At 41.0% G+C, this 18,372-nt stretch overlaps 1 protein-coding gene across 2 annotated transcripts in view; it reads left to right on the forward strand.

Moving 5' to 3' along the window:
- The first annotated feature begins 2,114 nt into the window (after positions 1–2,114).
- METTL24 (methyltransferase like 24) overlaps positions 2,115–18,372 on the forward strand; it is a 207,670-nt gene continuing 191,412 nt past the window's right edge. Inside the window, exon 1 of one of the 2 annotated variants that reach the window (XM_021008076.2) lies at positions 2,115–2,805. In XM_021008076.2, coding sequence (XP_020863735.1) covers positions 2,455–2,805 — 351 coding nt within the window. In that variant the 5' untranslated portion in view covers positions 2,115–2,454. The remainder of the gene's footprint in view (positions 2,806–18,372) is intronic. The other variant, XM_021008073.2, reaches the window with a different exon arrangement.

Below are 18,372 nucleotides of genomic sequence, written 5' to 3' on the forward strand. Positions count from 1 at the left end.
GCAAGCACCTTGTGGAGCAGGAGGGAGAAGTCCAAAGAAGCAGCCATCCAAAGGGAAACAGCTAACAAGGTAACCTGCTGTTCTGGACCTGGCTGAGACAGACGAAGCAGTGACTGCTGACATAGAAACAACAGCAGCTTTGGGGTAAAGTGATCTACTCCACTATGGAGTCTGGGGTAGAGAAGAGGAAAATGGGCCCAGTGGTTTCCTATAGGAGACCTTCCGTTTGTCTCTCTGCCTTTGCATACATTCCCCAAAATCTAAAATGTGCTTTCTTCATCTCAGCTTAGTAGAGTCCTTGGCTTCCTTTAAAACATGGTTCAGGTGCTGTTTTCTACAAGAAATCTTAAGCCCCCAGTTATAGCAATCTCTCCCTCTTGTGATTATTTTCTGTATGTTTTTGTATTTTTTATTTGTTGTATACTCCTAAGTAGACATAAGCTCCCTGAACGCACAGACTGGTTTAATTTCCCCTCACCCCAGTACCTCCACAAATTGGTGTAGTGCCTTGAACACAGGAGCAATACATACTTGCTGAATCGAATTAAATTAACTTGCTCCTATTGCCTCCCCTCCCCCAGCTCATGACTAAAACACTAAGAAAGAGTTAGTACAGTTTGGCTTCAGGAAGAGTTTGGAGATGGGATCCCCCCTCTTATTTTCATTATTATGCATGTAGAGAGTACAGTTCTCCTTTCCATATCATAGGGATTAGGGGTGCGGCACCCCCCAATCTGGAAAATCTATGTAAAACTTTTTGGCTCTCCCCTCGTACTAGAGAAGAAGTCTGAATTATTATGGTATTAAAAGATAAAACATGTTGATGTTATACAATCCTAGACATATATTTTATGCATTCCTGAGTTTCTAAACTTTTTCTGTCATCTGCTGAACTTGAATGTTGTATGTGGCTTCTTCAAAACTCTTCCAAAATTGTCATTTAATTTCTCATGCTGACCTGCAATATATTCCAACCGCCATGGATTGTGATGTGGAAGGGATAACTGTACTGTGATTTTTTTTTAAGGGAGAGAAACTGTAAACCTGAGCATAAGTTTGATCTATTTTTTATGTCATATTGAACGGCATGAGTTGAAAAGAGATTCTTGGGTTGCCATCTGCACTGCTGGAGGGAGGACTCACATGGATGAGATCACAAATCCATTGAAGTTTATGGCATAAACTGCTTGACAATCAGAATTTGTTCCCAGTAGCAAACCTGGCAGCAGTTTGCCTGTCATTTTGCACTTTCCTTACAGTTTGGTGAGATGGGGGGGGGGCGCACTCTGGGGATGATGGTTAGAGGGAGCCTGGACCTGTGATCTCAACCACATGTCAAACTCCTGCAGTGGAAACAGGAGCACAGATGTATAGCTTAGAAGGGACCTCAGGCCATCTAGTCCAACAGAGGGAAACTGAGGCTCAGTGAGGTAATTTGGCCAAAGTCTTATTTACATGTAGTTAAGCCAGAGGCAGGAACTAAATCCACATATGAGCCTATGATTTTTCTGCTCTATTGGATGAAGACTGGCAGCTGATTTGTAATTTGTAGTCTGAGAGAATGGAGGGAGGCACTGAGAAGTTCCATGATTTGTCCAAGATTACACAGCCAGCATATTGAATATGGGACTTGAATCCAGATCTTTGTGACCTGAAGTTAAGTTCCCTGGCCACTACACCATTCAGCTTCTCATTTTTCCAACAACAATATAGACCATTACATTGTAGGATCTAATTACGAGTGTACCTTTGAGTTGGTAGAAAGGTCTCTATATCTCTAGCTTGATCTAGGACTGGAGAAAAGCACTGCCTCGATCTCTCCGAGGCGCCCCCTGCCCTCCCCTCCCCCCGATGAGGCTCAGGTACCACTGGGGTGAGGGGCCCTTGGGACAATGGGCAGGCAGGCGGTGTCCTGCAGCTCCGGGGGCAGTCCAACACTCCAAGTCTTAGTGAGGACCCCAACTTGATTTGCATCCCTGGGCTTTCACCTCCCGCCCCCTGCCTCATCCCGCTTGCCCGCCACCCTCTGTCTGTGCAGCCCCAAGTTTCGAGCTGACTGACCATCGGGGCCTCCAGCTAAAGTTACGCAAAGGTTCCCATTGACTGTAAGGAAGGAAGGCGGGTCTGACCTGTGTCCTGTGCCGGCCGAGGGGAGTTTCCAAACTTTGCAGCCAGCGAGCTAGGGTTCCCTTTCCAGATCCCTCGTTTCCTCCCTCAGCCATCCCGGAGCTCCAGTCTGCTGCCTTCCTGCCTGTCTGCCTGCCCTGTAGGCTCGCCTTGCCTTCCAAGGGAGGGAAGAAAGGAGAAAGGAAGGGAAGGAAGGAGCTCGCGCAGCCCAGGGATGGGGGTAATCCCTGCTGCAGCTCCAGGTCCCAGGAGGGCGAGCTTCCCCACTCCTCCACACATGGGGCTCTGAGCACCCTCCATAGCAAGGGCCCAGCCCGGCAACGCAGGATGGCCAAGGAGAAACCGCTGTGGAGATGTTGTGCCTTCCGCCTGTGCCTGCTCTCTGCCGCGCTCCTCTTCTGCCTGCAGCTCACCCTGGAGCTCAGGCGCTCCTGGTCCTCAAGGGACAGCGAAGTGCAGGCCGGACTGCTCTCGAGTAGCTCCCCGTCGGGCTGGCTAGATGCCCCTGCGCTGCAGCAGCCGCTGCCAGGGGTGCACCCGCCTCCCGGGGTGCACCTGCCACCGGGCCACTCCCGGCCCCCAGCTGCCAGCAGGAGGCAGGTGACCTACTTAAGGAGTAGCCGTCGAGGGGAGGCGGAGCTGGGCTGCTGCCCCCCAGGAGGGAGCAGTCACAAAAAGGTCAGTGACTGGCGAAGGGAGAGCAACTGAACCTTTTGGCGGGGGTAGGGGTCACTAAATTACCATGTCTAAGAAAGAAACAGTGACAATGTCAACCTATCCAGTATCCTCCCTGTCTCTATAGCAGCTCCAGATGTGGCTTGATACTGAAAGAGAGAGAGAGACAGAGAGCGAGAGAGAGAGAGAGAGAGAGAGAGAGAGAGAGAGAGAGAGAGAGAGAGAGAGAGAGAGAGACAGAGAGAGAGAGAGACAGAGAGAGAGAGAGACAGAGAGACAGAGACAGAGAGGTAGAGACAGACAGAAAGAGAGAGACACAGAGAGAGAGGAGAGAGAAAGGCCTAGCACCTTGTTTTTCCTCCTTAGCCTAAGTTTGCTTTACAGTAGCAGTTCACAAAGTGTGGTCCTGAGACTTTTTCAAGGAGTCCAGGAAATCAAAATTATTTTCATATTACTGAGAAGTTATTTGCCCAGTAGAATAAAGTAACTGCCTGCCCTGAGTTTATCCTAACTTCCTGGCCTTGCCAATTCTACTTATCTGTGCAAAAATCTGTGGCTGGATTTTCTTCATATACTTCAACTAAAATAACTTATCATAATAGATTGAATGCAGAAGCAAAGTAGAGAATTCATCTGTCATCTATTAAGCCAGGCATTAAAGAGATTTGCAAAAATATGTAAAACAATGCCACACTCTCACTAAATTTTTGTTTTTGAAAATATAGCTATTTTTCATAAAAATGTTATTTATGATAACATGTAATGGATTTATTATTATTTTAAAACAAATTACTATAGTAAAAATTTATCAGTTTTAATTTTAAATATGCTAAATATGGAGAGCTATAACTCATATAAACAAAAGCTCTTTGGGGTCCTCAATAATTTTTAAGACTTTAAAGGCATCCTCCAATTTTTTAAAAGTGTAAAGGGCTCCTGAAACCAAAAAGTTTGAGAACTGTTACTCTACAGGTTGCCAAATTTCAGCTGCAAACCTTGCCTGTTAAGGACATGAACAAAGTTGAAGAGAATTTTGTTACATGTAGTGAAATAGCTGATTTTTCTCTTTCAGTCTTGGTCTCTCTCTCTCTTGCCTCTCTCTGTCTCCTCTCGGAGTCCCAGACAAAGCTCCTGACTGTTTGAAAGTAGTGGTTGGGGGTGTGTGGTGATTGTGGTTTATTTGTCATGTGATCAGTGTTTCAGAAGACCCCTCTGGAATGCACTTTTTTTTTTGAGACTGTGCTAGGTGTTCCAATATTTTATCTCCATCTCAACCTTTTCCTGCCTCCATAACAAGTATCTTTATGACAAGCATTTTGGAGTAAGTATAAAGTATTTCAGGAGTATGTGAATATGAAGAAAATATCTTTAGAGATCATCTTTTTTTCCAAGGAGTAGGAATACATGTAGACATAATTAAGCGGGGATGGGGTTTTTCTAGGCTTAAATTCTCATAGTGCATCTTTCTTTTCTAGCAAGCGGTCTTTATTTTTAGAGTTTATTCAATGTGTCCTGCTGAATCTCAAGGGAAAACACTATCCTTCATGAACTTCAATGGACACATGATCTCATGGTACTACTTACATTGGTGCAGTTAGCAATGCATCCACACCTTCTCATCCCATATGATTCTTGTTCCCATAAATTAATTGTCCAAAGAAATTCCTAATGCATTGGAGGCTTCTGTGTGTGCTCGTGTACTATGATTTAAGTACCAATGCAGTATGGTATAATCAATGGAAAGAACTCTTCGTTTGGAATTATAAGATCTGGCTTCAAATTCAAGCTCTGTCACTCCCTACCTATGGGACCTTGGCCAAATTACTTAACCTTTAAAAGAAAAAAGTAGGACTATATGAGTTCTAAAGTGACTTTTAGCTCTGAATCTGTGATCCCATTATCTTCTTTCTTTCTAATCTTACATTTCCAGGATGATACCTTTTTATACTGATTCTTGCTTATGTAATATGGATGTGAATTTCTCAGATTTTGATGTGAGCTCTCACAGAAGTTTCAGGCCCACAATGATGAGCTAATTACTGTTTATTGGAGAAAGGTCCAGGTCATCAGGTTCCTGGAGGAGTTTTTCACCTGGATCTGGTGACTGTCAGGTGGTGTAAACTTGAAAAAGAAAGAGAAAAGAGAGGAAGAGCTAAAGGGATCAAAGAAAAGGAAATGAGATAGGAGGAACAGCATAGAGAGGTGAATGGACTCACCATCTGGGAAGTATTAGGATGTTCTTGAGTTTGGAAAGGCACACTGAGGGCTACAGTTGGGGTAAAAGGTTGGAAGGGGTAGTATACATGTTATACTGTGGCCATGGCTTCCTTCAGTCCTGGAAGAGTCCTGCTGCCTAGAGAACCAAGCTAAGAATCTTAAGCAAATTTAAGAATTCTTCATGTTGTCTATTGAGAATATGTTAAGGAAAGAAGGGGATTGACAGGGTAGCAGATTACATCTAATGGTATATAGGGAGCAGGGAATGGTTCTATTACTTCTTTATATTGTTTTAGTGTCTTAAATGGTTTTGCTATTGGATTGGTTATTCTTCCATAGTCTTGTAATAGAAAACGCTTTATTGGATGAGGGCTTAGGCCATGAATTACACAATTACCCAAAACAGCTGCACTGAACTAGTATAAAATAGTTTGGAAACAGAGTTCACAGAGAAGACAGGGACCTACCTATTATAATTACAAGGCACCTTTGGAAATATGCTCTGACCTACTCCAGTCTATGATGACTGTCTCCATTGACTTTTGTCTCACTAGCAATTCTCTTTGGAGAGCATATTTATCAAACATGAGTTGTACTGTGATGGACTTCATTCCCATAGGTTCTCGTAATTCACCAAGAGTGCTACTGCCTGAGGTTTCATAAATGAAAGTTGATGCAGAGAGCAATCCTGTATTGTGAATATGGCTATTCACAATTCTGCATGGTCTACTCCAAGGAATTGCAAGAAAATATGAATGATATTTCTTGAGGGAAAGAATAGTACTTTGTTAACTTCTATAATATCTAGTACCTACCTAGCAGCATAGCATCTAGAATTGAACAGGTATTTGGGGACATTACAATAGTAGCCAGTCAGAAGTATTTTGTTTTGACCTGACTCTTAAAAAAAATGTTGTTTACCTGTAGCCTAAGCAGTTATAATTAAATTTGAATGACCCATTACAGAACTATCCTTAGCCCAACATATGTGCTATTCGGCTTTCAAGGCTCAGCTGACATACTACATTCTACAACAGGCCTTTCCTGGTCCCCCTTACTGCCAGTACCTTGCCTCTGAGAGTACCTCCAGTTTATTAAATATGTCTTGTATGTACATAGCTGCTTTATATTATTAGTCTTCATCACATTAAGAGCTCCTTGAGGGCAGAAATGGCTTTTTTTTGTGCCATTTTGTTTTGGTATCCCCAGCACTTAGCATAGCTCCTGGCACAAAATAAATCCTTAATAAATGCTTGTTAACTTGACTTCTGATCGTGCACCTGTACCATAATGATTCTGGTTTACTCTTTTCTGACTATACCCTCAATTTGTTTCCTTTGCAATTGAAACAGGCATTTTAAAGATGGCTGACATGAAGCATACATATTCTTATTAATTGGAAATTTATTTCGATCTCTGAGGAGTAATCTAGTTACCTTGACTTTAATTGATTCCATTTAGCTCAGCCTGATAAAGTCGAAGGGGTGCCAGCTTTGGGTTCAGAGGACTTGAGTTCAATTCCAAGCTCTTCTATTTACTCCTTATGACACCTTGGGCAATTCATTTAATGTCTTCGGGTCTCAGTTTCCTAATTTATAAAATGAGAGGGTTAAATGTGATGGCCTTAAGGTCCTTTCCCAGCTCTAAGACTGTGATACTATGAAATACTTAGAGAGTATGCAAGACAACTATGGTCCATTCAAAGGATATGCCTGTTTTCATGGGCATAATGTCAAGCAGGCAGACCAAGGTACATACATGAGTAACCATCAAAGTGCATTGAGAGAAATACAAAGTATGATATGAAACTGGCATACAATAGGTACTTAATAAATGTTTATTGACTGATTGACTTCAGATGAGGGGCCAGTTTTGTGTTTCAAGAAAAGCTTTTAGGCATATTTCAGATGTCATCTTCCTCTACAAAGTTACATCTCATTTTCTCCCCTCCACCCCCAGTTAAAAATGATCTTTTCCTCTTCACACTCTAAGATCACATTATCTGGCTCTTCCTTTTGTCCTTGTCACAATCTAACTTTTACACTTATACTTAGCTGTGTACTTGTTGTAGTTCCCTGTGAGACTTTAATGCAGGGGCTGCAACCATTTCTGTGTCCCCTTTGCTAGCATAGGGCTATGCACCTAATTAAATGCTTAAGAATGTTTACTTTTGAGTTGAATGGAATTGAATGGAGAATTTGGGCTGGGTCTTGATGGGTAGGAATTTACTCCCATGGGTGGAACTGGTTCTGGGGGATATGAAATGCTTTCCAGATAGAGAGAACAGCTTAAACAAGAGCCTCAGGCCTTAAAGTCTCGCTATAATGTTGCCATTCTTTCTTCATTAACTTCTTGGCTTACTATGAACACCAACTCTTTCCACCTTCCCTTATTCACAGATGTTGTTGTTTAGTTGTTTCGGTCACGTGCAACTGTGTGACTCCATTTGGGATTTTCTCAGCAAAGATTACTTAGAGTGGTTTGCTATTTCCTTCTCCAGCTCATTTTACAGTTGAGGAAACTGAGGCAAAAGGGTTAAGTGACTTGCCCAGGGTCACACAGCTAGTAAATGTCTAAAGCCTGATTTGAACTCAGAAAGATATCTTCCTGACTCCAGGCCAGGCACTCTATCCACTGCTTCACTTAGCTGCCCTACTCGTATATGACTAGCTTATAGTCTATTTCAATAAGGAAGGCAGCACTGTATCATGGAAAGAACACTGGAACTGGAGTCAGAGAACCTAGGTTCAAATCCCACCTCTAATTTTTACTACCTGTGTGATCTTAGGCAAATCTGGACTCAGTTTCCTCATCTTTAGAATGGAATTAGATTAGGTAGCTTCTGAGATTACTTATCTAGTTCTAGGTCTAGATACTATGACCTTATAAGTTTGTTTTTTCACTGTTAATAGCTAACTTTTACTCTTGCATTCTAGGTTTGAACTTTCCTTGATTACATGTAGCATCTCATCTGAGGTTACACCAATCAATTCATACTAACATATTGGATCCCTGGTGTGTGTGTGTATGTGTATGTGTGTGCGCACACACACACACACACACACACACACGAGCTGGGAGGATATGACTGTTCCTAAGCTCAAGACACTCTGTGGGTCTTAATTTCTAAAACGATAGTACATGGGCCCCCATCAGTGTGTTTAATGGTACAATTAGCTCCAAGTAAAGGCATTTACTGATTATCCTAAGAATAGTTATTATAAAAGATTCCCTTCATAAACCCACTCTCCAATAACCACAAACATCAGTGAGAAGAGTAGATGCACAGTTAGGGTACACACATGGTCCAGGAAACTCATGTTTCTGGTAGTATAGGGCCCCAATTTTCTTTATCTTCTCATGGTATTCTCATATTAACCCCCTAGGCCCAGTGTCTCTGCTGGGCTGCTCATTCAGCTTGGCTCCATGGGTCTGTTCATCACAGAAGCTCGACTCCTGATGGCCAAGGTTAGCTCTCTTCTCTATCACAAGAAGTCACATTTCTCACAGTTGCCTCCTGCCTCCATTCTGACTAGGCCTACTTTCTGCTGTGTGTGATATCCCTTACTGGAGCAACTAGTTCCTGTAAGAAATGTTATGGCCAGTGGAGAGGGGAAGAGAGACAAATTCCCTCATCCCAACTGTGAAAAGAAAGGAATTATTTTCTTTCCAGGGCTGTTTTTCTTTCATAGCTGCTGATATTCTCCACTGCTGGAGGACACAAAGTAGATTTTTCTGACTCCAGGCCCAGTGCTCTAACCACTGTGCAACCTAGATGCTAATTAAAACAAATTCAATCCTTCTTCTGCCTAACCAGCTTTTAACTACTTGAAGACAGCTGTCAAATCTCCCCTAAATCTTCTCTCTTAACTAGGTTAAACAATTCCTAATCCTTTTTTTGTGTGTGAAGCAATTGGGGTTAAGTGACTTGCCCAGGATCACACAGCTAGTAAGTGTCAAGTATTTGGTCTGAAGCCAGATTTGAACTCAGATCCTCCTGACTCCAAGGCTCTATCCACTGTGCTACCTAGCTGCCAGACAGCTCCTAATCCTGTAACTGATCCTTGGATAACATGTTTTCCAGTCAGTTCTCCATCTTAGCTACTGTCTTTCAGATAGGCTCTCTTGTCCATGTCTTTCTTAAAATGCAGAATCTAAAACTGAACGCAGTACTCTAGATGTGGCTGAACCAGGGCACAGGAGGAATTTGTTCTGCATTCTATTCATGATGTCTAGGATAGCCTTACATTTTTTAACTCCCATGTCACTGTTGATTTGTATTTGGCTCAAAGTATACCCAACTCTCCAGATTGTCTTTTACAGAAATTATTATCTAGCTATGTCTCTTCCACTTTATACTTATAAAGATGAACTTTGTATTTGTCCATATTAAATTTCTTTTTTTTCTTTTCTACATTTGGCCTGTTATGTTCTATCTTGTCATGATATTTTTGATATGGACTCTGTCTTCTAATGTTTTTTATGTCCCTTAAATCTTCATATCAGCTGCAGATTTGACAAGTATAATATCAATGCTTTTATCTAAGGCATTTCTCATCCCTTGGAGGCCTCTTCCTACATTCCCAGTCTTCTGACACCTGTCAGGCCCAGGTACTCTGACATCCAGTGACACAGGCCTCCTTCCTCTTCCACAAACTAGACCCTCCATCTTTTGACACTGGTCGGTTTCACTGATTGTCCTTCATGCATAGAACTCTCTGCTCCTCATCTCAGCCTCCAGACTTCCCTGGTTTCTTTCAAGTCTCAAATAAAGTTGCATCTTCTACAAGAAGCCTTTCCTAATTTTCCTTAATGCTAATCCCCCCACCCTCCCATTGATTAACTCCGATCCTGCATATAGCTTGTTTATAAGTAGTTGTTTTTATAGTGTTTCTCCCTTTGGACTGCGAGTTCCTTGAGATTAGGGCCCTGTTTTGTCTTTCTCCACATCCCCAGCATGTTGCACAGTGACTAGGAAGTGCTTAATAAATACTTAATGACTAATCACAATGTTGACTGCACAGGACCAAGCGCAGATCCCAGGGAGGCTCCACTTGTGACCTCTCCAAGATAACAGAGATCCATTAATAACTAATCTTTGGGTACGGTTATTGAATCAGTTCCAAATTCACATAACTTTACTAGAATTTAGCTCATATATCTTTACCTCCTCCATAAAAATAGCACAAGATACTTCGTTGAATGTTTGGCTGAAATATAGCTACAGTATTTCTCTGATCTACCAATCTAGTTATTCTGTCAGTCAGTCAATAAACATTTATTAAGTGCTACTATGTGCCAGGTGCTGTGCTGAAGTCCTTAAGATACAAATAAGAAAAAAGAAAGACAGTTTCTGCCCTCAAAGATCTTATGTTGAAGTATAATGGGTGAAGACAACACACCATAGAAAGCTGAAAAATGGAGGGGGTGGGGAAAACGGAAAGGCAAGGTATCAAGTATGATAGAGAGATCAAGCAAGTCCAAAAGGCGTGCAGTGGATGAATAAAGTAAAGAAAAGCACCTAGTTGGGAATGACTAGTCTTAAAGATATGCTGCTTTTTGGGGAATGGCTGAACAAGTTGTGGTATGTGAATGTAATGGAATCCTATTGTGTTATAAGAAACGATGAGCAGGCAGACTTCAGAAAAACCTGGAAAGACTTGTATGAACTGATGCTGAGTGAAGTGAGCAGAACCCGGAGAACATCGTATACAGTTACAGCCACGTTGTACGATGACTAACTTTGATAGACTTAGCCATTCTCAGCAATGCAAGGATCTAAGACATCTCTAAAGGTCTCATGATGGAAAATGCTATCCACGTCCAAAGAAAGAACTATGGAGTTTGAATGCAGATCGAAACATACTATTTGCTACTTTTTTTCTTCTGTTTTGTTTTGTTTCCTCTTTCTGGTGGTTCCTCCTATTGGTTCTAATTCTTTCTTACAACATCAGTAATGTGAAAATATGTTTAATAGGAATGTATATGTATAGCCTATATCAGATTGAGTGCTGTCTTGGGGAGGGAGGGGGGAAAGGGAGGGGGAGAAAAATTTTAAACTCAAAAGCTTATGGAAGTGATTGTTGACAAATCGAAATAAACTAATTTCAAAATACCAAAAACATAATAAAAAGTATGCTGTTTTTATTTATCACTGCTTCCCTTTCTAAATGCTGCTAGATGACTCTTTTAATGATATGATCTGTAACTTTGGCAGGAATTGATATCAAGTTCATTGGTTTGTAGTTTGCAAATTCTACGCTCCTCTCTCTCTCTCTGTCTCTCTGTCTCTCTCTCTCTCTCTCTCTCTCTCTCTCTGATGCACACACACACACACACACACACACACACACACACACACACACACACACACATTTTTCCAAGATATTTCAGAGATTACTGATAGAAACTCTGCAACCACATCTGCCAGTCCTTTCAGTATATTAGGATGTAGTATGTCTGGGCCTGGAAGCAGCAAGGTGGCAAAGTGGGTAGAGTGCCAGGCCTGGAGTTAGGAAGATTCATCTTCCAGAGTTCAAATCTGACCTCAGACACTTACTAGCTGTGGGACCCTGCACAAGTCACTTAGCCATCTTTGCTTCAGTTTGCTTCTTTGTAAAATGAGCTAAAGAAGGAAATGGCAAATCACTTTAGTATCTTTACCAAGAAAAGAAAATTTGGAGACAACTGAAACAACTGAACAATATCTGGGCCTGGGCACTTGAAGTCACAGGAGTTTGCCAGATGCTTTCTGACTGACTTCTCACTTCGGTTTCCGTTCCTTGCTAACAATTTTTATTCTGTTCTATTCTCAAAAACAGAAACAAAATACAAATAGAAATTTAAAAATTGAATAATTCAGTCTTCTCACTGAAATCTGTTATCATCAGCCCATCCACCCCTCCTCTTTTCCCAATAGAATATATAAAAACTCTCTCACTTACCCTGATATTACTCATCAGCCTCAGTTCAGTTGGGTCTATGTTCTTGACACAATTCTTACAAATTTATCATCCACATTATACTCCTTTGATATGGGTGTAACCCAAGACGCTGTCCTCAGCCCCCTTCTCTATCTGCATGCTCCCACTTGGTGACCTTGTCAGGAGTTTAATTCAGCAGCTAGGTGGTACAGTAGATACTGTCAGAAATGTTCCTGTTGTTGGATCATTTCAGTCACGTCTGACTCTTTGTGACTACATTTCTAGTTTTCTTGGCAAAGACGCTGTTCCCTCTCTAGCTCATTTTTTTTAAGGCAATGGGGTTAAGTGACTTGCCCAGGGTCACACAGCTAGTTAAGTGTTATGTGTCTGAGGCCAGCTTTGAACTCAGGTCCTCCTGACTCCAGGGCTGGTGCTCTATCCACTGCACCACCTAGCTGCCCCTCTAGCTCATTTTTAAAAATTAATTTATTTCAATTTATTAACAATAACTTCCATAAACTTTTGAGTTTTAAATTTTTCTCCCCCTCTCTCCCCTCTCCCCAAGATGGTGTGCAGTTTGATATAGGCTATATATATATATATATATATATATATATATATATATATAATTCTGATTAAACATATTTTCACATTAGTCATGTTGTAAGGAAGAATTACGACCAATAGGAGGAACCACAAGAAAGAGAAAACAAAACAGAAGGAAAAAAATAGCAAATAGTATGCTTTGACCTACATTCAAACTCCATAGTTCTTTCTCTGGATATGAATAGCATTTTCCATCATGAGACCTTTAGAGATGTCTTAGATCTTTGCATTGCTAAAAAGGGCTAAGTCTATCAATGTTAGTCATCACATAACATGGCTGTTATTGTGTACAATGTTCTCCTGGTTCTGCTTACTTCACTCAGCATCAGTCCATACAAGTCTTGCAAGGTTTTTCTGACGTCTGCCTGCTCATCATTTCTTATAGCACAATAGTATTCCATTACATTTACATATCACAGCCTGTTCAGCCATTCCCCAATTGATGGGCATTCCCTCAATTTCCAATTCTTTGCCACCATAAAAAGGGCTGCTATAAATATTTTTGTACTTTTTTGTACATTTGTATGATCTCTTTGGGATATAGCCCTAGAAGTGCTATTGCTGGGTCAAAGGGCATGCACATTTTTATAGCCCTTCGGGCATATTCCCAAATTGCTCTCCAAAATGGTTGGATCATTTCACAACTCCACCAACAATGCATTTAGATGAAATATGGAGGCAAACTGGGTTAAGTGACTTGCCCAGGGTTACACAGCTAGTAAGTGTCTAAGGCCAGATTTGAACTCACAACGATGAGTCTTCCTGACTTCAGGCCCAGCACAGGAGCCATCACCAGTCATCTTGACTTTTGACTTGCCACTGGAGTTAGATGACTATGGAGGAGAGAGTGAGGCTGATAACTTTATGCAGCCCTGCCTCACTTAAATCCAAAGCATGCAGGTCAAGACATCACTCCTGTGACTTCATGGGTGCTCTTTGAGAATGAAGGATGAACAGCAGCAACAGACCCAGCACTCTATTCCACTTTGTAGTAGGTAGAGTCAGGAATACAAATCTGGCCTCGCACTCACTATCTCTGTGACCTTGAGCAAGTTATTTAACATCTATCTGCCTTGGTTTCTTCCTTCATAAAATGGGGTGATAATAACACTACCTCCCAGAGCTGTTGAGAGGATAAAATGGGATGTTTATAAAGTGCTTTGCACACCTTAGAGTGATATATAAATGCATTATCATCATCTTTGTAGATAATTATCATCTATCTATATTAAGTCCAGACAGTTCAAATTGTGTGTCTTGTAGGCATCTCCAAACATGACATATCTTTACTTCTGTATTGAAATTCTTAGTATATCCAGCAAGTCTAAAGGGATCTGACTTCCTGAGGGCAGGTCTTTTTTTTTTTGTCCTTATGTGACCAGAAAACCATGTCAACATTGTCAGAGGCCACCAGGAAACTGTTCCAATAGAGATTAACTGGGTTTGAACCTGGATCCCCTTGGCCAATCAAGTCTTGGGGACAGCTTCCTTATATTTTAGAAAAAGACTTGACCTAACCAGCTTACTCTGTTAAGTAATGATCTTGTCTCATTCTGCTTCAAGATTCTCCTTCCCAGCCTCCTAATGCTTGCGTGCAAATGTTCAGGGGTCTGTGTGTGTTAAGTATTGGGTTACAAACTAAAATATATAGGTAGACAGATAAATAGTTAGGTAGGTAGATAGATAGATGACACTATATCCTAGTTATGCAGGATTTTAAATTCTGCTAGGGGAAGAGGCACATATATCCTGTTCATGACTAATTATAATATGAGAGGATATGATATGGGGCAATGAGGGCTATAGGAAAATCTGAGGGGGAAAAGAATGCTGAGGGGATAAGGAAAATCTTGGTTTGGAACAGTGTAGAAAGAATCAATTGTGAAGTTAATTTGAAATGATATAAGTTAGTAAGTTACATGTTGGACTGCTTAACATATTACACCATCCTACTTATGTTTGTTGAGAAATAAATCATTTGGCTTTTTGATCATGATGCTTTAGGCATTAACCCAATTTGGTGACTGAAGAAGCAAAAAAATTATCTTGATTTTTGAGGCAAACCCTGCATGTAAATGAGAATTCACATGGAATAATTTGTCTGCTGAGTATTATTTCTGTTTGCTGTACTTCCTTTCCAGGTGTTTCAGGCTCAGAATTTTCTGCAAATAAATAGCCAATTTAATCATAGTGTATGTCTCCTCCTGTGGAAAGTAATCGGTCATAAAAAAAAAGTGAAGACTACTCTGCAAATAATTCTCCTCCTCTTTCCTCATTCCTTCATTTCCCAAAGTCATTTAAAAGGAGAACTCCTTGTTGATCTCTCCTCCATGATTATACTAAGTGTTTAAAGTCTATTTCCTATTAATTTGACAAGGACAATCCATACTATGCAAGTTATGGATTTATAACTTGTATAGTAGATAAGCAGATCCCACATATTTCATGCATCTGGTGGTTATTTTATTGTATTTTAATTTTTTTTTTTGGTGAGGCAATTGGGGTTGAGTGACTTGACCAGTGTCACACAGCTAGTAAGTATTAAGTGTCTAAGGCTGGATTTGAACTCAGGTCCTCCTGCCTCCTAGGCCAGAGCTCTATACACTGCACCACCTAGCTGCCCCCTGGTGGTTATTTTAAATGGGACTTCCTTTTTCATGATCACTTCATGGACTTTGTTGTTATCATATAGAAATGCCATTGATTTTTGAAGGCTTATTTTGTAGGCTGAAACTTTACTGAAGCTATTGTTCCAATTGGTTTCTTGGCTGATTCTCTTGGATTTTCTAAGTGAATCTGATCATCTCAATAGCAAATAGGGATAGTCTTGTCTCCTCTTTACCTGTCTTTAAGCCCTTAATTTCTTTTTCTTGTTTTATTCCCATTGCTGGCATTTGTAGAACTATGTCAAATGATAGCAGCAAAATAGAAAAAAAAGATCCTTGATTTATGCCTGTATTTACTAGAAAAGCTGCTAGTGTTTCTCCATTGCCTATAATGGACACAGCAGATGATCAAGGAATAATTTATTTATTTGTAAGATCCTAGAAAGAAATTTAAGAGTGTGTCATTAGGGCTTTTAATCTAGTAGTTCGGTAATGGTTTAAGATCACAGGACTTAAGAGATAGAAAGAACTTTAGAGATTGTCTAGTCTAACTCATTCATTGTAGACAGGAGGATACTGAGGCCCAGAGAGATTAAATGACTTGTCCAAGGTCACACAATGGAGAGAGGCAGGCTTTGAAATACAATTTCTTTGACATAATATCCAACACTCTTTTCAAGGCACTTATTCTAAAGTTAGAAGACCTGAGTTCAAATCCTGCTTCCAATACTCTCTATGTGACTTTAGGCAAGTCATAACCTCTCTGGGCCTCAGTTTCCTCACCTGTAAAATGAGGAAGTCAGAATGTTGTTGTCCAGTTGTGTCCAACTCTTCTTCGTGATTCCATTTTTGGGGGTTTTGTGGTAGATACTAGAGTGGTTTGGCATTTCCTTCTCAAGCTTATTTTACAGATGAGGAAACTGAGACAAACAGGGTTAAGTGACCTGCCAAGGATCACATAGCTACTAAGTGTCTGAGATTGGATTTGAACTCAGGAAGATGAGTCTTCCTGACTCCAGAACTGGTGCACTGTACCACCCAGTTGTCTGTAGAGGGTAGAATAGATTACTTTTAAGATCCTTCCTGCTCTAAATCTGCACTCCTATGGTCCTATGAATTCTCTTCTTTTCTATTTCTCCTTTCTTCTGAAGGTCTTTTGCTTCCATGTTTTCCCTTTGCCCTTTATAGGATTTATGGTTACCTCATGCATCTGTGGGCTAGATTCTAATGCACAGCAGTGTTTGTTTAGACTGAGTTTCTATCCCCGAAACAAGCTGCCAGGTGCAGTTGCCATGCTGTATTGATTTTTTTTTTGTTGTTTGTTGCATCTATGTAGTAGCCTAACAATAACACCACAACAAAAATAAAAGACTTCTACTGCCTTATCTCAACCAGATTTCATGTGCTTGGCATTTAATGTACCAGAGAGGAATTTGACTTCAGAGCCATAAAGATACAAAATTAGTAACTTGGCCATGTGATGGTTTGGTTCGCTTCAGTGCCTTCATTGCAGCATGCCAAAAAGCCAGCTGTTGACTTTACTGCTGTAAAGATCATACCACACACTTGGCTCCCCGAGTGCTTGGTAGTTATCCAGGAAGGAAGAGGAGGAATGGTACAACATGCCACGTCCCTCCCCCTCCCCGCCGTGGGATGAATTGCTACTTAAAAATTATATTTTAAAAAAAAGCATCCTTGAACATAGTCAAATTACCAGTAAAATAGAGCTTTGGCAATATATTCCCAATGCTGTTTTTTTCCCCCACTGTGAATATACCTGGGCCTGTCAGGGAGTTAAATGTCACTCTCCTCACATTGTCCTTAGGAACCAAATAATTTTAATTTCCAACTCAGTTGTTGAAGGTAATTGCATGAGGTACAGGATATGTGGGTGTGAAAGCTCAGTTGCTTGGTATTGTAGAGAATAGCAGGGTGTGCAATTCTGAATGTAGGACTGGTATATTAAACTCCCTCTCCAACCTGCAGTTCTTTGCAGAGAGATGGGTGGAAGGGAGTGTCGGGGAAGGGGGGGGAAGCGGGCATTGTTCTTCAGTAGAGGAAGTGGTAGTTCTGAGGCTCTTGCATGGAGTTTGTCCATTTTAATCCTCTCCAGAGAAACAATACAGTATCAGTTTTCTGAAGTGCTGGTAGGATTCCCTTTGCAATTCTATGGAGAGAATTGAAGTAGGGTGTTTTGAAATGATACCGGTCAGGTTGGCAGACTTAAAAAGACTTTTGCCTTGAAGCTTTTCCAACTGGACAGTGTCTCCTTCAGAATCCTTCTACTCAGAAGGCATTTATAATGAACTCATGGTCAGTAAGTAAACTAGAGCATGCTATACTTACCGTGAGACAGACATAAAAAGCAGGTGTCTACTAGCAAAGATAAGTCTGTTTTAAAAGCATTCCTCAGGGTATCTCCCATTTGGTTCCATTTACAGGAGGAGTAGAGGCCTCTGCAAAAAAGTGTGTGTGTGTGTGTGTGTGTGTGTGTATGAGAGAGAGAGAGAGAGAGAGAAAGAGAATGAATTCCTGCCTGATGGCCCAAATGATAACAAGAAAATCTGGTTTTTAGCCTGTGTTTTATGCTCCTTTGTCTATGGAAATACAAGCATTTAGTTAGTAATAATAATAGCTAACATTTAGCACAGTGCTAAGCTCTTTACAATGATCATCTCATTTGATCCTCACAACAACTCTGAAAGTTAAGTAATATTATTTTTTACAGATGAGGACACTGAGGCAAAAAGGGGTCAAGTGACTTGCCCAGGGTCACGAAGCTCGTCTGAGGTTAGATTTGAACTCAGATCTTCTTGAATCCAGGCCTGGTGCTGTATCTACTGTGCCACTTAACTGCCCCTAAACTTGAGTTTGTCAAGACCAAAGGTCTTTCTTCTACAAAATGACAAGCTAATTTAGTGCTACTAAAACCAAGGGGCAGGTATGATGTGGGAAGATAAGTACTAGTAAAAGAGGGTCTTTTTAACTCACACTTAGGATTGCTGTAGAGACAGAGACATGACCGGGGTTTAGTGTTATTTGTTGCCCCCCCCCACCCCCAGAATGTAGAAGTACTAATGTCAATACCCCAAGCAGGTATGAGTTCATTCACGGGTTACACTCTGTATCAAGCCTCAGGTAAAAATGGTTTCATGAGCTAATGCAACCAAAATAAATTCATGGTAGCCAGTCTGCCCGAGCCTCTCCAAAGCTAAAGA

The sequence above is a fragment of the Phascolarctos cinereus genome, unplaced genomic scaffold (assembly GCF_003287225.1).
Source record: "Phascolarctos cinereus isolate Bilbo 61053 unplaced genomic scaffold, phaCin_HiC Scaffold_5;HRSCAF=322, whole genome shotgun sequence".
Taxonomy (NCBI): domain Eukaryota; kingdom Metazoa; phylum Chordata; class Mammalia; order Diprotodontia; family Phascolarctidae; genus Phascolarctos; species Phascolarctos cinereus.